The sequence below is a fragment of the Mus musculus genome, chromosome 14, assembly GCF_000001635.26.
Source record: "Mus musculus strain C57BL/6J chromosome 14, GRCm38.p6 C57BL/6J".
Taxonomy (NCBI): Eukaryota; Metazoa; Chordata; class Mammalia; order Rodentia; family Muridae; genus Mus; species Mus musculus.
Window position 1 is genome coordinate 34,584,684 of NC_000080.6, and position 16,207 is coordinate 34,600,890.

Genomic DNA, 16,207 nt, shown 5'->3' on the forward strand with positions numbered 1-16,207 from the left:
TTACTCTGTGCCAGGCTGGCTCTCTTCCCATCTGGTCTCCCTTGGGATTTTGTCCCAGTCCTCGTCCTTTATCTGGAAACTTCTTTCTCCCAGTGGCCTCAACCTCTATTCCAACCCTGGTATATAAAATAAGCCAGGCTCTCCTTTGCCTTGCCTTGCTTGTTCAAATAGCTGTCATTTAACTTTTCTTTCTTCTACTCTCCCTGAGTTCTCCTAAGAAATGACCACAGGCCCTGTCTTCTCTATACCTCATGCCTCACACACTCAGATAGGTGCCTTGGCACCTAAGAGTCTACACATATCAATGCTTGGTGTCTCTGTGTGTGTCTGTGTGTGTTTGTGTGTGTGTGTGTGTGTGTGTGTGTGTGTGTGTGTGTCTAAGAGGACCCTCCTGTTTCTCCAGGTCCCAACATTGTTCCCCTCTGTGTCTCCCAGCAAACCGCCAGTGTTTTTGTGTGCACTTGGCCCTGGAAAATCTGTTTCACGCCCCCCACCCCCAGGATGGTTCCTATGAGAGGAGAGCAGGAACCTGGCTCCAGCAGAGTGGAGAAGCTGTATTTAGGAATGGGAAGACTGGAGACAAGGACTGGAGGGTCTTCACAGTTGGGTGATTTCCTCCTCTGCCTGTGCATCCCTCACATCTGCTGTCCCCAGAGTCTCCTGTCTCCCCATAGCACCTGCTCCCATTCCTGTCTGCTCCTAGAGCCTCCCTTGGCTTGAGTTCTGGTTCAGGGACCCACAAGGACCCCTCCCAGGACCTAGTGGGCCTCTGCTCTCCTTTCTTCAGGGCCTTCAAGAGGTCAGAGGCAAGTGTGAGTCACAGGAGGGCCTGACCAAGGTGCACCTCTAAGAATGCAGTCTTTATCGGTGACGGTTCCTTATCATCTCCTGCTGGATAGCTTAGATAGATGGCTGCCTGACCTTCAGCGGGGCTATAAACAGCATGGCCTGTCAGTGCTGATAGGCGCTACCAAGAACAGTCCCAGGTGCTGTGCTCCAGGGGCCTGGAAATTCCAGAAATTGCCAGCACAGCTACCCCCAGAATAGTCTCAGACTGTCCTCCGGTCTCTTCCCAAGGGTCCACTGTTCTTAGTGTCACTGCCGAAGCTGGGAAAGTTCAATAATACTGAAACTGAAATCGGAGGAGAGGCAGGCAGAAGGCCTCTGGACTATGGCCCAGGCAAGCCTGCCAGGTAGGGTGGAGGTCGAGGCCTTCCAATAAGGAGGCAGGCCTTACCCATTCCACAGTCCCTTTGCACACTAGCCTCACAGTCAGCCTCATTTCTACAATGTCAAGTGTAGACAGCACTGTCCCATTGTACAGGTGATACAACTGAGGCTGTGCTACTGGCGACACAGCAGAGAGATATAGAACTGAACAAAGACACTTGCCTCTTCCCTAGGGTGGAGAGTGCCAGTAGCCATGAAGGGCAAAGCCCCACACCTAGCCGCAGAAGCAGGGGCCCTGGTGAGGGCTGGGCCTGTTAATCTGTTCCCTCAACTTTGCTTCCTGGAGAATCAGCTAAGGTAGGGGAGGGGAGGGTGAGAGGGCAGCTCAGGTTGCAGGCCTCTGCACCTGTCCAGGATAAATAAAGACGTTTGCCCTCCTCTCTAGAGTGTCCCTCCTGAACCCCATCTCTGCAGATTCTTAGGAGTAGACTCACTTGAGGAAGGAGGTTGTCTTCTGCTTAGGATGAAGCCATTGTATCTGTGTGGAGGCCATGATTAGGGTGGTACCCAAATATCACCCTGCATGCAGGTGGCAACAATTTTTCTGGTTCAACAGGCAAAGGACCAGGCGTGAGAGTTAGGCTGGGCTGATCATCTCTCTCAATCACAGTGTCTGCACCCAGAGCAGGGGAGTGCTGAAGGCTGGGCAGAATCCTGGCCCTGTGTCTCTGTGAGTAGACTGTGACTGGTACAGAAGGGACCTCAGCAGCAAACGCCACAAGCCTAGTGTTCACGGGGTCTGTCTTGCCATCAGCACTGGGCCTGGGATGCCCAAGCCTGAGATGCCAAAGCCCACTGTATCTGTGGCCCACTAGATGTAGTTTTTCAGGAGAGAGCAAGACCTGAACACTACGGCTCAGTCCACCCTGCTGCCGGCAATCTGAGGTATGTATCAGATATGAGGTAAACCCCTAGTACCCTGGCTTCTATTTTTAAAAGTCTCCCTAGCATTAGCTTCCAGCACACCCCCTCTTTGAATGAGGACATTCTTCCTGCTGTCTAGCTTAAAGCCTCCCTGCTGCCATTTAAGCCTTGGCCATCCGGGGCCAGGTGGTGCATAGGTCCGGAGTGAGGTCATTGACTTTCCTGGGTGCTACTGATCTCAGTGATGAATTTGTTCCCATAAGACAAAGCAGCAGGCCTTGGAGATGGTGGGCTTTGGGGGCTGTGGGCTCAGCCCTAGGCATAGGAGGTCAGAGGGCACATGAGGACGGTAGGAGAGGCCCTGTCTTATACAGGAGTGGGGCCTGGGCAGAGCCTGGATTGGGGGTAGCCACTGGGCTCACCTATCTATATGTCACCACATCATCAAGCAAGATGGACATGGTTTAGGGTATCCTCCTAATAGGGGGCCCAGTGGTTTTCAGGGCAGTGTGTCTGGAGGGCAGAGACTTCAGGTCTGAGGTAGAGAGGTGAAGGACACTGCCCTTCCACAAAGGCTCCTCAAAGTGCCTAGCTTAAAAGTGATAGGAGGACCAAGACTGCTTCAGAGGGAGCACTGGGCCCTCTGTCCAGGACTTCCCAGGATTCCCCACTACCACTGAGTGCTAGCCCTAGGTCCAAGGGCACTGTCTGCCACTCTATGGAAGAAACTGCAATCCAGTCATACTTGATTCCACCCTCCAACTGTACAGTGACATCCTGGAGTCTAACTCTACATCGTAAGCCCAGATCAGGCCTGCCAGGGGCTCAGCCACCAAGCAGGTTATACTAGTTCCCTGTATGCCTCCCAGGCCCCCTAAGCCATGAGAGCTTTGGTCCCACGTCTACCAGGACTTGTAGGGTGTCCTTACTTAACACATAGTGAGCAGATAGCACCAGGCTGTGGCCTAGGGGCTGGGACTACAGCAGTAATGAAACTTCTCTTCCTTCCAAGTGTGTCTACTTTTTGGCCTCTCTGGGCCTCAGTTTCTCCAAATCACAGGAGCTGTCCCCATCACCCCTGACATTCAGTGTTACTTCCATTGGACAGTGCTGTCTCTCCTGGACTTACATCCGACAAACAGTAGGGCAGCAAGGACAACACGCTGTCCCTCTGTCTACCTGACTGGCACTGCCTTCCTCCTGATAGATATGCTCTTTCCTAAGCAGCTGCCTGCTTCTAGGGAGGGATTCCAAGCTTGGGGACTACCTCAAGCTTACCGTGCTGGGGAAGGCCCTGCACTCTCTACCCACAAGCTTACCCAGTCTGCCAACTCAGCATTTCTTCCTCCACTCAAAATGCCAAGCTATTTGCCCCTGACGTCTTGCTTAGATGGGCAAAGTCCAGGGAACGAGCTGAGGTGAAACAAATTGATCTGTGGCTAAGATAAGGAGACCATTCCAGCCCTGGACTTCAGACCAGGAATCGGGCAAGAGCCCTGGGGAAGACAGACAGACTGACAGACAGATGGTCATGAGTGTACCCTCTTCCAAGAATGCCCCACCCCTTTGAGAATGAGGCTGTGGGCCATGTGCACTTACCCGGGAGATAGTGAGGGGCATGTTGAAGTCCTTGCCTCCCTGCAGACGGAAGCCCCAGGGCCCAGGCCCAGTCAGAGTCACACTGTAAGACATACTGGTGCTGACAGCGGTGGCTTCCTCTGCAGGCAAACAGTACGAAGAGTCAGGTGAGAGGACCCTTATGCAGCCTATCTTCCCAGCCCCTATCTCTGGTCCTGGCCCCAGACCCCAACCCCTGGCCTTGCCTGCTGCGTTCCTTGCTGCCTGGCCAGGCTGTGCAGAGCTCCTGGGAGGCTCCTAAGAATAGCTGGGAGTGAATGCCATCGACACTGATATCTGCCCTTGCTGCGCCCATAAATGGACTGTAACCCTACACTGGGCCCGCCTGCCCATGGCCTCCCAGCCGGTCCACCATGACTCACGCAGCTAATATAGTCCCTGGGGAGGGGTGTCAAGCACCCAGAACACCCATCCCCAAGGGGCAGGCATGGAGGACTGGCCTCCCTTGTACCCTCTGCAGAGTCCACGTTCTGTGGTAGTCAGTGGGTCCACTCTGGATAGGGGTTTTGCTATTCTGTTGTCCCTGGTGGGGACCATGAGTTGGCACCTTATCCCTTGTAGGGCCCCAGTGGGGCCTTGGACTCAGCTTAGCCTCCAATGGGTCAGAAGAATGATTGGCTCCTGGGTCGCTTTTATGGGTCTGGACATAAGAATGCTCATGTAGTGGCAGGGCTTTGAACATGGCCAAGTTCAGAAAAGGACTCTTCACATCAGCTTCCACAGGGTCCTGGCACCTTGGATTGTAAAAGCCAAGTCTCAGAGAAGTTAAATCTATTCTCCAAGGTCACACAGAAAATGGACTCAGGTCCCACAGGATCCTGAGCTCATTCCAATGGGACTCATGTCGGATAATAGGCTCCTAGTGGCTATAACATCTTCCAAAGCCCTGGTCCGAAGAAGGGGGTGCTGCATGACCCCCAAGATAAAGGTCTTAGGCCAGGTCTGGGGTTGTCCCACCCCTCTAGACCCTCTGGGGCCCAGGCAGTTATTCCTGGCTCTCCTGTCTCATTTGTACCCTGGAAAACTTGACAGTAGCATGGAAAGCTACAGCTGCCAGCGTCTCACGCCAGGCTCCGTGCCCTTTGCGCAGGAATGACAGGGGGGTAGGGAGAAGTGCCATGTGTGCCATTTGTTCAGCTGCTAGGACACAGAGATAGAAGGGACAGGAGAGGGGGAAGCATGTGTGGCATGTTCAGCCCATACCCCGGTGACAGTGTGCCCTGGGCGGGGGCCTTGGCCCTTGGGACTTCAACCAGCATGATGTTTGGATTAAGATACCCCTAGAAGCCTGCCCTCCCAAAAGAGAGACTTCAGATCTCATGTGGTCTGGAGATAGATCGAGGTTCACTCAGGCTCCTCAGCTCGAGAAACTGAGTTTCAGGGAAGATGGGGTGGCTTCTTGGTGGCCCTCTCAAAGACATTAACCTGAAGGCTCAGTGCTGGCCTGAGTGTGAGTAATTTCCTAGCTGTCATAACTCCGGTCTCACACCCCAGTCCTGCCATATGTAGGGTGCACGGTAAAAGTGGTGATGTTCCAGGGTCACTTGGTAGTTTGCCCAAGGCCATGAAAATTGCAAGTGGAAGCAGTGGGGGGTGGGGGCTTGGGCTTTTCTTTGTACCATGCAACTCCACCTTCATGGCCAGGAGGCCGGACCTCCCCATCCCTCTCCCATCCCATCCTCTGTACCAGCCCATCCATCCTAACTCTCTCCTTGCTCCCCAGGGCCATCTATCTGTCATTCCCAGCTGGGGAAGATCCAGCCAGGAGGCATAACCAGAAAGAAAGGGCAGACCTGGTCCTGGAACCCCATCGATGTTGTACCTGGAGCCGAAGGCTCTTTCTCTGGCCTCTGGCACTGCCTGGTGGCTTCTGGTTAAGGAAAAGGTGGTAGAGAGATGCTCTTAAAGGGGAAGGCCAGCCTCCCTTGGCCTCCCCTGGGAGATCCAAAGCCAGTTGGAAAGCAGCTAGTACACAGAGACTGGGCGGAGCTCCACACGTCACTGGGGAGGGGTGCATGGGCCATACTGGCCTTTGTCCCTCCTCTATTTTGCTTCCCATATAGTTTGAGATGGGTTTTTAGGAGTGAGAGTTAAATCTGGAAATCTAGGGGTCAGAATAAAGAAACTGCTGGAGGCATGAAGACCAGGCCCTGTTCTCTTCACTGACGCACCAGGAGACATGCTTATCACTAGAGACCCTGTTTGTTTGTTTGTTTGTTTGTTTTTATTTTCCTGTGCCTTGTCAGATCCACATCTGGAAGGAACTTGGACCGCTAACATGGAACGAGTAGGGGCAGGGTGTGCACACTTGTTGCTTGGTGTGCATGCAATAGGTACCTCTGTGCCTGCCAGTGCCCATGTACATGTGAGTGTGGGCCACAGTGAGAATGCTATGGGAGGAGCTAGAGGCAAAAAAGTATTCCCAGTGCACAAAGTAAAGTCTGTGTTCAGCTTTTGAGCCCTGGACGCGGGGAAGGGCTTTCTGAACCAATGAGATGTCCGGCCTGGTTGTGAAAGCTGGCCAAGATGTTTATCTCATAAATAAATGATGTGTTCCCCAGTGCCATCGCCATTGTCATTGTCTGGACAATCGCAGCACATACAGCGTCTGGGGAGAGGCAACCGCTGCTGGAAGGGGAGCGGGAAAAACCGGGGTTCGTGCTTCAGGCGGGGCCCAGTGTGGCTGCTGAGCTGAGTAGCGGCAGACTGTGCTTCGCGGCGTGGAAAGGGGCCGGAGATTCGTATCCAGTGTGGCACGAGTGACAGGAACACCTTCAAAGCTTCCAGGCTTGTGACATAATCCTGGGTCTGTGCATGGGATGGGGAGGTGACGGGGCTGGGCAAGTACCAGAAGAAAGGGAGGGCCAGTGGGCATCCTACATCCCGAGATCCAGACTGGGGAGGTGTCCCTTGGTCTGAAAATAAATAATACAGATCTGTCCGTCTCTAGGAGTGTCTCACAGGGCCTCCTAAAACCTTTTCCTATTTGAGAACATTGACAAGCGAAAGGAACTGTGGGAAGGGAGGGGTTGTGGTCAAGGTTGGGGGTGGACCTTCTCAAGGACCACACCCCCAAAGGGGTGGATCTTCTGGAGGACCACACCCCAGAGAGGGTGGTGCTTCTCAAGGACCATACCCCAAAGGAGCCAGTAGTCTTAGGCTGTTTTCAGTATAATCCTTGGGATATCCTCAGACTCTTGGACTCTTGACGTTCAGACTCTGTATGCCGCCCTCCACCCCAGTTCATCTTTCCTCTGAAATCCCCTGTGTGAGGCCTGGCATCCCCTTCATCTCTGCTGCCCTAACCCTAACCCATTCCCCTTTTTCCCGACCTGTAGCACCAGCTTCCTCTGGAAGTTCACCTCACAGACACACCACCCTAGTCCAGGACACCAGGTTCCTTCTTCTGAACCCCACTGTGTTCACTCAGGATGTTCAACCCCTTCTCCCAGGGAACCTCAGGGAATTGCTTCCGTGTGCTTGTAACCTGATGGCAATGCTTGTCGCTTGTGTTTGACAACTGCTGATGGTTGGCCCCTCCTGTGGTCCCGCCTCCGTCCAGGATAGACATTATTATGTCTTTAACCATTTCCTGGCCAGCATAGGCCTGCTGTCAGGCTTCTGCCCTGGCCTCTGTGGTTGTACACACTGCCTGGGATACGATATAGGGGGGTGTGAGCTCTCTGACTTCAGAAGCATCAACAGGCTACTCCTAGCGAAACGGCACAAAGGGATGAGAAGAATAGGACACATCTATGATCCCAGAGTGGCCAAGGAAGCCTCTGAACACCCAGAGGCTGATAGGGGCTGCTGTGTAAGAGAGAGGAGGGGTGGAGGAACTGTCAGCCGAGGGGGGAGGGGCGCCTGGGCTCATGGCATTTCCAGTGTTCCAAAATATGGCCTTCTCTAATCACCATCCACATTCCATTCCATAGGCACTGGAGCTGACAGCTGGCCTTCTTTTAATAGCTACAAGTGTTCTCCTCGGTGACATCTTGAGCACAGGCCATCGGCAGTGAGCTAGTACATGGCTTGCAGCTCCCTTCCCCGTGTTTGCCCAGCATCAAAACCCGCGCAGAGAGGTGAACACCATCACACTCTGTCACCCACACAACACAGAGGCATCACAGTGACAGAGAGCATATATGCCAGGAACATGGTCCACACACGCATGAGTTGTTCTCTGCTGTAGGCCACATATCTTCAAGGGCACATAAGTTATATGCATACTCTACATATACATATGGTACAACATAGCTGACAGCATGTCATGCGCAGAGCTACACAGTCACATGCAGATATTCCCCTAGATACAGATCATACTTAGACCCTGCTACAGATGTCTGAGAGTCACATCATCCTCTAGGAAAGCAAGGGGAAACTGGGATGTATGGGGATGGGGACACTCTGAGAGGCCTGTGCACACAGCAAGCCTGCCTTTCTGGTCACCCCTTAGGCTACTTGGCCTGGCTCCCTGTCCTTTCATAGGGCGGCAGGTACTGGGTCCAGGCACCTTGGGAGTCTTAGATCTCTGTACCTGGGGGCTGGAAGAGGCCTTGAGTTCTCCATCTTCTAGGTTCTGACTGCAGAAGGACTGTCCACTTGCTTGCTGGGCAGCTCCCCATGCAGCGGTTGTTTCTGTGTCTGTCCAGCCCTGGGGATGTGGGAGAGCAACTTTGAGGTGTGAGGGACAGCTTACTTGGAGCATACTCCTGCCTCCTTCCCTTAAGCCTCTGCACAGAGATTTAATGGGCGGGGGTGGGGGGGAACCCATGACATTATTTACAAAGTTGTGGTCAGCAAAGTGCAGGAAAGAATAGACGCCTGTGACACTTATGCATGTAGGTATTTAGATAGGTGGTGGCCTTCATGAGAGCCAAGGCCTCTGTCAGCAAATGAAACAGACTCCTCAGTTTCTTCTAGTGGTTGAGAGTGGTTCATAGTTCTACATCTTAGCAGAAGGCTCAAGGCCAGAGCAGTGGAAGGTAACTGGGCAAATCAGCCATGCTGGCTCTCAGATACACAATGAGGGTGTGGTGGGTCAAGGCTTGAAGCCAGGTATGAGCCCAGGCTAGTGCTCCCCGTCTCCTATGGCTTGCAGCTCTTTACCCCTCCTATAAGGTAACGTTTAGTGCTAAGGTTCAGGGATCCTGGACCAGCTCTTGCCAAGGAGAAACAGGTGACTTGGAAAGCCCATGTTCAGACTATCTTGCTGCTGGGTAACTTCAGACCACTCACCACCTCCTCTCTGTCCTGGGTATCCCTGCTTGCCCCAGAGGGTAATGCAGTGGAGGTTAGAAAATGAAATGGATGAAGTGTCCCCCAGTCTAACATGTGGCTCTGCCACCCAGGTCCAGGTCCCTAGGGCTGGTTGGGAAAGGAAAGGTGAGGTCCCAGCCAATGGGGGCACTTACCACTTCACTCTCAGAACCCAGGGACTCTTGACGCTTCCGTCCAGAGATCCAGCTGAGGTCTGAGGACTGGCTGCTCAATGTGGAGCGGTGGGTAGAGCGGTAGCTGAGGGAGGGGTGGCTGCGCTGGCCTGATACACCGAGAAGCACCCCAAGGCAAGGCAGGTGCTGGGCAATGGCCACCCTGCAGGAGTCACCGTGTGTCGGGTCAGGGTGATGGGACATGAAAGGGAGAAGGAAAGGACAGACTAACACAGAGATAGAGTTGGTAGACAGACAGACACTGGTGATGGGCTCAGACAGACAGCTAGGTGAGAGAGACTTACTTAGATAGGCTTCCAGGGCTGACAGGATTAACAACAGAATCAGGGTGTGGTGGGGATAGTGGGTTCAACCAACTAGACATGGCTTCATGGTTACCCTTGGTGTCATCTCTGGGAATAGGCGCCATGGACACACCTAAGTACTACAGGCTAGACTGACTGATCAGGAGATTAGCAAGTGCTGTGCCTCATCGAGCTGAACTGGCTCTGGGGGCCTGCAACAGTGCCTCGTTTTTAATTTTTTTCAATAGAGCAAGAACCCGATGACCACTTTACCTCAGGAGGCAAGCATGCTTGCTGGGTCGGGTCATTGCAGGATGTCACGGTCTGAGGGCTTGCCTTTGCACAGAAAGCACTGCTAATGGGCCACCATAGCTGCCTTAAGACATAGCCCTGCAGTTAGGGCAGGCTTCCTCTCAGGAAGCCATTGATATCTCACGGGTTGCTGGGAAAGAAGAGGGGGCATGCCAACTGCAGACACCCCCCCCCCAGTGTTATTAGCTGCACCACACAGTGTTCACAACCCCCACCTGATACACACATGAGGGACCAGAGAGACAGATAAGCCCTGCCTTCAGCTGCAGGCCCAGGCCCTCCATGCCCCTAGGTGGCCACACCTGTACTTGGGGTGAGTGATGGCGTAGATAATGGGATTGTGGATGGCAGAAGCCTTGGCGATGACGGCTGGCACCGAGCTCATGTAGGGCGTCAGGATGTGCGAGTATCTAGGATAGAGACAGTACACCCCAGTCACCTCTATGGCAGACCCTGCCAAGACCCAAACTAAACCAATGTAAACCAACACAGCCAAGCCAACCCCATAGTGAAAGACTGGTAGGGACCAGGGAGCATTCTGTTTTAAAGTGGGTAAGAAGGGAAGCAAAGATGGTTGAGGATGGAGCTCAGGGAGGAAGATATGCCGTTCCTGCAGGGCTTGGGGTGGCTAGGCTCCACTGTCCTTTAGAACCTGTGACGCTGGCAATACCTCTCTGTGCTATTCAATTGTCCCTGGTCTCCAGACCCTGCATGCACTGCTGCCATGCCCTCGCCCCATCCTGTTGTGCACTGCTCCCTTGGATGACCTAGAGAAACTTCTGGTCAACCCCTAGAGGAGGCTGCACTGTTACTACTCAAGAAGATTGGTTCTCAGATAGCTCAAAGTACCAAAATCTCATTCGGGTGCCATGGTTACCAGACTCAAGCCACAGAGGATACTAGCAGGCACCACCTAGGAACCCATTCTTAAGTAGCAGCAACCCTAGCTGTGTGCCTGTGTCTCAGGCTAAGGGGAACCCGAGCATCAGGTTCCCAACAAGACAGAAGGTTCCTAGACAACCTATGTGTAGCCAGAGCGCACTCCACCCTCCCCCCCCCCCCCTGTATATCCCTGAAGCTTCCAGGAACTGGGCAAGCCTAGTGGGGTGAGGCATGTCGCACAGGGGGAGGGTATGGCTGTAAAGCTGGATCTAGTAATGTTAGGATGGTTGACTTGGGTCAGGTTGGAGGGAGAGGCTACCTGGACCTGTGCTTTAGCCCTCGTACAGCGTACAGCGCTGTGGTTCCTGCTCACCCAGCAAAGGCCACCAGAGCCACAGTGGAGTAGGGAGCCCAGGACAGCACGAAGAGAAGAATGACAATCAGTGCGACCTTGGCCATCTTCCACTCACTCTGCAGCCGCTGCCACTGCCGCCTCTGCCGCAGAGGGGACTCACCGCAGCCCTCACAGGCCCTAGGAAGGTTGCATCAGGGTTGCCGGAAGTACCAGGTTCACTGCAGGGAACCTCTCTGGACCGTCTCCGGAGACATATAGGAGTCCTATAGGAGGACTCATCTTTTCCCACACAGACAGCTCTGACTTCCAGAAAGTCCTCATTCCACTGAGCCTCAGCTGCCCTCCTGTGGTTCTGCCGGGATTGCAGTCTCTAAGCCCTCCTCAGAGGACCTTGTCTCTGGGAACTTTCCCAGATACCCTCACCACCATAAGCACATGAGCTCACTTGTCTTGACCCATCTGCATCCGAGCATGCTCTGATGGGCAGGCCCTCCCTTCTCTGGTTCAGCTCTACACACCAGCGCACTTACCGGCCTGTCTCTCGGATGGCCCTGAAGATGAAGATGTAGCAGAAGATGATGATGAGCAGGGGGAGGAAGAAGACAAAGCAGAAGAGCAGCATGGTGTAGGCACGCACCTGGGGTGTGAAGGTCATGTAGTCCCAGGAGCAGGATGTCAGCAGCCCCTCGGGCACGTAGGCACCTAGGAGCCGGGGGACCGGTGCTCAGCCTTCACTGAGGGTAGCTTGCTCAGGGGGGGTTTCAAATGTGGAGCTTGGGGTTCCTAGGCACATCCTGGCCCCAGCTACATGCCCACCCTGCCCAGAATGAAGAACGCTGCTGGCAACTGATGTAAAGGGATGATGTGAAGGGAGACCCCCAAGTTGGTTCTAACGGGGGACACCGGGCTAGCACTGACTGAAGCTAGCTCCTCTGTAGCTCCTCCCCAGGGCTATGATCCTCAGGGCTAAAGTCTTGCAGCTTGTCGCCCGTCCCGTCCCCCGTCCCCCTCCCCTCCCCCAGGCCTCACAGCCCAGCCCCTGGGTGGTCTGACTCACTACAAACTCAGCATCAAGCATGCCCCACTTGCTCCCACTCTCTTACCCCGGTTTTGGTGATGGGTTTCCTGACTGAGTCTCTAGTCCCTGGTGAAGCACACTGAACACTCCAGATGCTAGTGAGCCCTCTGAATGTCCATCTGACTTAAGACTTAGGTGGTCCATGAGGCTGACAGTTCCCTAACCCGACCTTCCTTAAACTTCTTGTCTCTGCCCCTCCCCTAATTCCACCAACACACTTACTCCAACCAAAGAAAGGTGGCAGACTCCAGGCCAGGGCATAAAGCCAGACGCCTAGCAGGACGAGTGCCGTTCGTCTTTTGGATCCCCTGCCGATGGTGGCCAGTGGACGTGTGATCACCAGATAGCGGTCCATGGCTATGGCTGTCAGGGTGATCATGGAAGTGATGCCAAAGACAGCCCCGCAGAAGGCATAGAACTCGCAACCTGTGGATAAACCCGCTTCCCTAAGTCCCTGAGGAAGACAGTCCCTGAGGATGGGACAAACTCAGCTCCTTCCCTACCTCCCAGAAAATGGGACCGAGCCAACTCCCTTAAGATCCCTTCTTCCCTATGGCAAAAAGCAGCCCCGAGTGTCTACCTGTCTCCCCAAAGAGCCACTTCTTGTAGAGGCTGCTGGCAAAGAAGACCGGGGCCTGAGTGACTGACATGAGGAAGTCGCTGACTGCGAGGTTGATGATGAACATGTTTGCTGGTGTCCGCAGGCCTCTGTTCCTGTGAGGTCAGAGGAAGTCAGGGCATGCTTCCCAGTACCTCCAGAGCTATGGAAGTCCTCCCTCATACCCTCAGCTCTTCACACATGTACACACACACACACACACACACACACACACGCATGCATGCATGCACACAGGCTGAGGCTCTTGGGCCTCAGACCTGAGTCTCAGTCCAGCAGGTACCACCAATCACATGGACTAAGGGCTCTCCCATGGTGGGTCCCTCACAGTAAGTGAGAAGAAGTGTCTCCAGCAACAGCTGTTCTGCCCAGGAGGTCATGTCAGTTTTTTCTTGGTTACTCCCTCCGTGTGACTCCCTCTGTCTCCCTAGACAAACCTCCCTGGACAGCGCCTACCAACAGTGTCCCTCCAGACTCCTCCTCTCATTTGCTCTGATACCTTCTTACTAGCTTCTCAGGCTGCCTTCTTCTCTTCCCTACCTCTCTTCTCCTCTTGCTCCTTCTTCTGTCCAGTCTGGCCCTGCCCAACTCAGCCTGTCTCTTCAGTGTTCACACTTGAGGTGTTAAAAGGCCCAAAAACTTGTGGCTACGACCATGAGACAGGCACTTTCACCAACCTCCTCTAACACCATCCATCTTAATATAGTGGATCCTAAAGGGGACTTAGTGGTTCCCATTATCCAGATGAGAGTACTAAAGGCTTCACTCACAAAAGGGCTTGGTCCCCATTGCAGCTCAGTAAGTTGCACAGCCAGGACTCATCTCCAATCAGTGCACATACTGGAGAAAGACCAGTGATAACAAAGCCACAGTTCCATGCTGGAGAGATGAGATGTATGCACCCCAGGGGGGAAGTGACTGGCTCAGTTCTTCCACTAGTCTGTGGTGAAGCCTGAAGTCGGCTCACTTCCTGGCCTGCCTGTGACAGCCAGAAGCCAGCAGGTGAGGAGGGAAGCCAAGGTGAGCTGCTAGGAGCAGCTGTTGAGGATTTGAGGATTCTGGTGTCTAGAGATGTTCTTCAAGGTTGAGGGAGGAGGGAGGATTCCAGAGGATGACTGAGAGCAGCGTAGAATGAGCAGAGGCCTGAAGATCCTGACAGTACTGCCCTCCTAAGAGGTTCTGCCTGAAACCCAGTGGGCATGTATGTATGTATTCAGGGTTCCCTGGGCCACTTTCCACTTTTCATCTGCTTTAAAGCTCATGCCTAGACCTGATGCTATAGAAGGTGTGCTCCTCGCTTCTCTGCCAATCTTAAGGTGCCCTGGATGGAGCTGGGTGACGTGTTTACCCTTGTAGTCTGTCCTGTCTATATGCATGGATATGCACAGTGCCCTTGACCCAACCCTGCCAACCAGGCACCTGCAGAAGGTGTAGATGACCGTCAGATTGCCCAGCATCCCTGTGAGTCCCACCAGCAGGATCACCGTGCCTAGGGTATAGTGAGCATGGTCTGGGACATCGACTGTGGGGAAGGGGACCCAGGCAGCAGCCTGATGTGCAGATGTCTGGAGAGAGAGAAAGGAGAGCATCACCTACAGATATCCCTGGGAAGAATAGTAAGTTCCCAATAAAGCAAATGGGTAAACTGAAGAATGGATGAAAATCTATGGCCAGCCCATAGAAGAAAGTGCAAGTCTTCCAAAATTTAACCCCACGCCCATATATGTGTGGATACTGAGCTTCTAAGAGGGAGTGAAAGGCTCAGATGGCCTGCTGGAGGTTAACAGGACAAATGCGTGCCTGCAGGACAGAGCACAGCTTGGGTGACCTTAAGGAATGAGTAGAGCCAGGTCCTGGGTACTGCCCTCCCAACGAATGGATACCCCACAGCAAGCCTCCAAGGAGAACTTGCAACCCCTGTAGCAAAACTGAGGACTGACACTGAAGCCTGGCAAACGAGGGAGGAGAACTTTCCACTAGAAAGAGAGTTTAGGTTCCCCCAGGCTGCTGGGAGGCCATTTCCCCCATGAGGTTAGTACACAGGGACTAAGGATAGCTCCCAGGGAGAGGCAGGAGTCTGCCCAATGTCCTGCCCAGCATCCCACTCTGGCCTGTACAAGTCCAGAAGCCTAGGGCATGCCTTTCCCCCTAGGATACTCCCCCAGGGGATCTAGTCAATTTCTGGAAAGAATAGATGTCACCAAGGAAGAGCAGGTCAGCCCCTGCCTTTCTGGTTCTCCAGTGGTCTCTGCCAACAAAGACATTGCCTGTGCCCTCTTGTCTCAGCCACTGTGTAGAGAAAGCTTAGAGAACTTCAGTGACGCTCAAGGTCCTTCGTCTAAGCTCAGACCTTTTCTATCTCCCTGTTAAAACAAGGGTGGGGACAGGAGTCTCTGTGTACACACATGCTCCCCAAACTTACCGTGGGGCTAACAGAGAGAAGCTGGGCTCTTACGGAGACGTTCTGAGTGCCGTTCCAAATGCCTTGCAGGGCAGGACTGGTTGTGAAGCTGGGATCCTGAGTTAAGCTTGACAAGACTCTTGGTCCTGAAGGAGAGTCCATGCTCAGGCTCTCAGAGGAGCTAAGGCCATGGAAAGATCAGGGATCGGTCCCCAGACTTCCGGCTCTATACCATCCTTAACCCTGCGGCCTGGTCCACCTGCTGCCCGCTCTCATCCATCCAGCCTGGAGCTGCTCTTTGGGCTGCTGACTGCTTAATGTCCAATGAAGCGCAAAGGAATGAGTGCCACGCGGCAGGATCCCTCCACACTTTTAAGTAGCAGTGCTGAGTGGGGAGGGGACTACACATGCTCAGTGGCTCCCTGCTTCTGGCTGTCTCTGAAGTGGGTCCCTGATCAGCCCACAAGAGTCTGATGGTGATGACATGAATATGTGTGTATATGTGCATGCGAATGCCTATGGGGACACTGGCTGTCTCAGCTCCTGGACACTGGGCAGGAGGCTCTGTCCTTCACACTTCCTGCTCTTCTGAGAGTCACAGTGGTCACTGGGGAGGTAAATCTATGTTAGGTTCTATCTCTGAGTCTACCCATAAGCCCATGACATCTTCACACTTCCCTGCATGAAGGGAGATGCTACAATGTCACCTGGTATGCAGGGACAAGAAATGCTTTTTTAGGTAGATGTAAGACTGTAACTATAGTGTCAGTGTCATGAGAGACTGAGACAAAAGAAATCCCTTGAACTCATTAGTTTGAGACTAACCTGGACAACATAGTGATAACTTGTCTTAAAAAAAGTAGTTTTGGGTTCTGGAGAAATAGCTCAGGGGTTAAGAGCACATGCTATCCTTTCAGAGAAGCCAAGTTTGGAATCCAGCACCCATGCCTCAAACTCCAGCCCTCTGCTGGGCTCTTCCAGTATCTGCAGTCACATGGACATACCCACATGCAAATGCACACACTTACATATCATGATAATAATAATAATAATAAATTTAAAAAGTGTTTTTCCTAGAGAAACTAGTACACCAA

At 53.4% G+C, this 16,207-nt stretch overlaps 2 protein-coding genes across 13 annotated transcripts in view; both read right to left on the reverse strand.

Moving 5' to 3' along the window:
• The window catches only part of Ldb3 (LIM domain binding 3), a 63,616-nt gene extending 57,985 nt beyond the window's left edge, over positions 1-5,631 (reverse strand). For 6 of the 11 annotated variants that reach the window (NM_001039072.2, NM_001039073.2, NM_001039071.2 and 3 more), the window contains exons 1-2: positions 3,918-3,998; positions 3,694-3,812 (exon numbers count right to left, since the gene is read on the reverse strand). In NM_001039072.2, the coding sequence (NP_001034161.1) occupies positions 3,694-3,786 (93 nt within the window). In that variant the 5' untranslated portion in view covers positions 3,787-3,812; positions 3,918-3,998. Of the gene's footprint in view, positions 1-3,693; positions 4,022-5,554 lie in introns of those variants that run through there. The other 5 variants (XM_017316019.2, XM_006519017.4, XM_006519018.4 and 2 more) reach the window with 5 other exon arrangements.
• Positions 5,632-5,934: 303 nt separating this feature from the next.
• Opn4 (opsin 4 (melanopsin)) lies at positions 5,935-15,459 on the reverse strand. Of its 2 annotated transcripts, NM_001128599.1 has the most exons (10): positions 15,135-15,459; positions 14,132-14,277; positions 12,677-12,810; positions 12,319-12,522; positions 11,549-11,720; positions 11,037-11,195; positions 10,084-10,191; positions 9,147-9,327; positions 8,270-8,386; positions 5,935-6,647 (listed from the first exon to the last, which is right to left on the reverse strand). In NM_001128599.1, exons 1-10 carry the CDS (start codon positions 15,273-15,275, stop codon positions 6,609-6,611), a joined length of 1,401 nt encoding a protein of 466 aa, NP_001122071.1. In that variant the 5' UTR covers positions 15,276-15,459; the 3' UTR covers positions 5,935-6,608. The 2 variants fall into 2 exon arrangements, with proteins under 2 accessions (NP_001122071.1, NP_038915.1); NM_013887.2 differs by lacking the exon at positions 5,935-6,647 and having other exon boundaries at positions 7,660-8,386.
• Between the last annotated feature and the right edge of the window lie 748 nt (positions 15,460-16,207).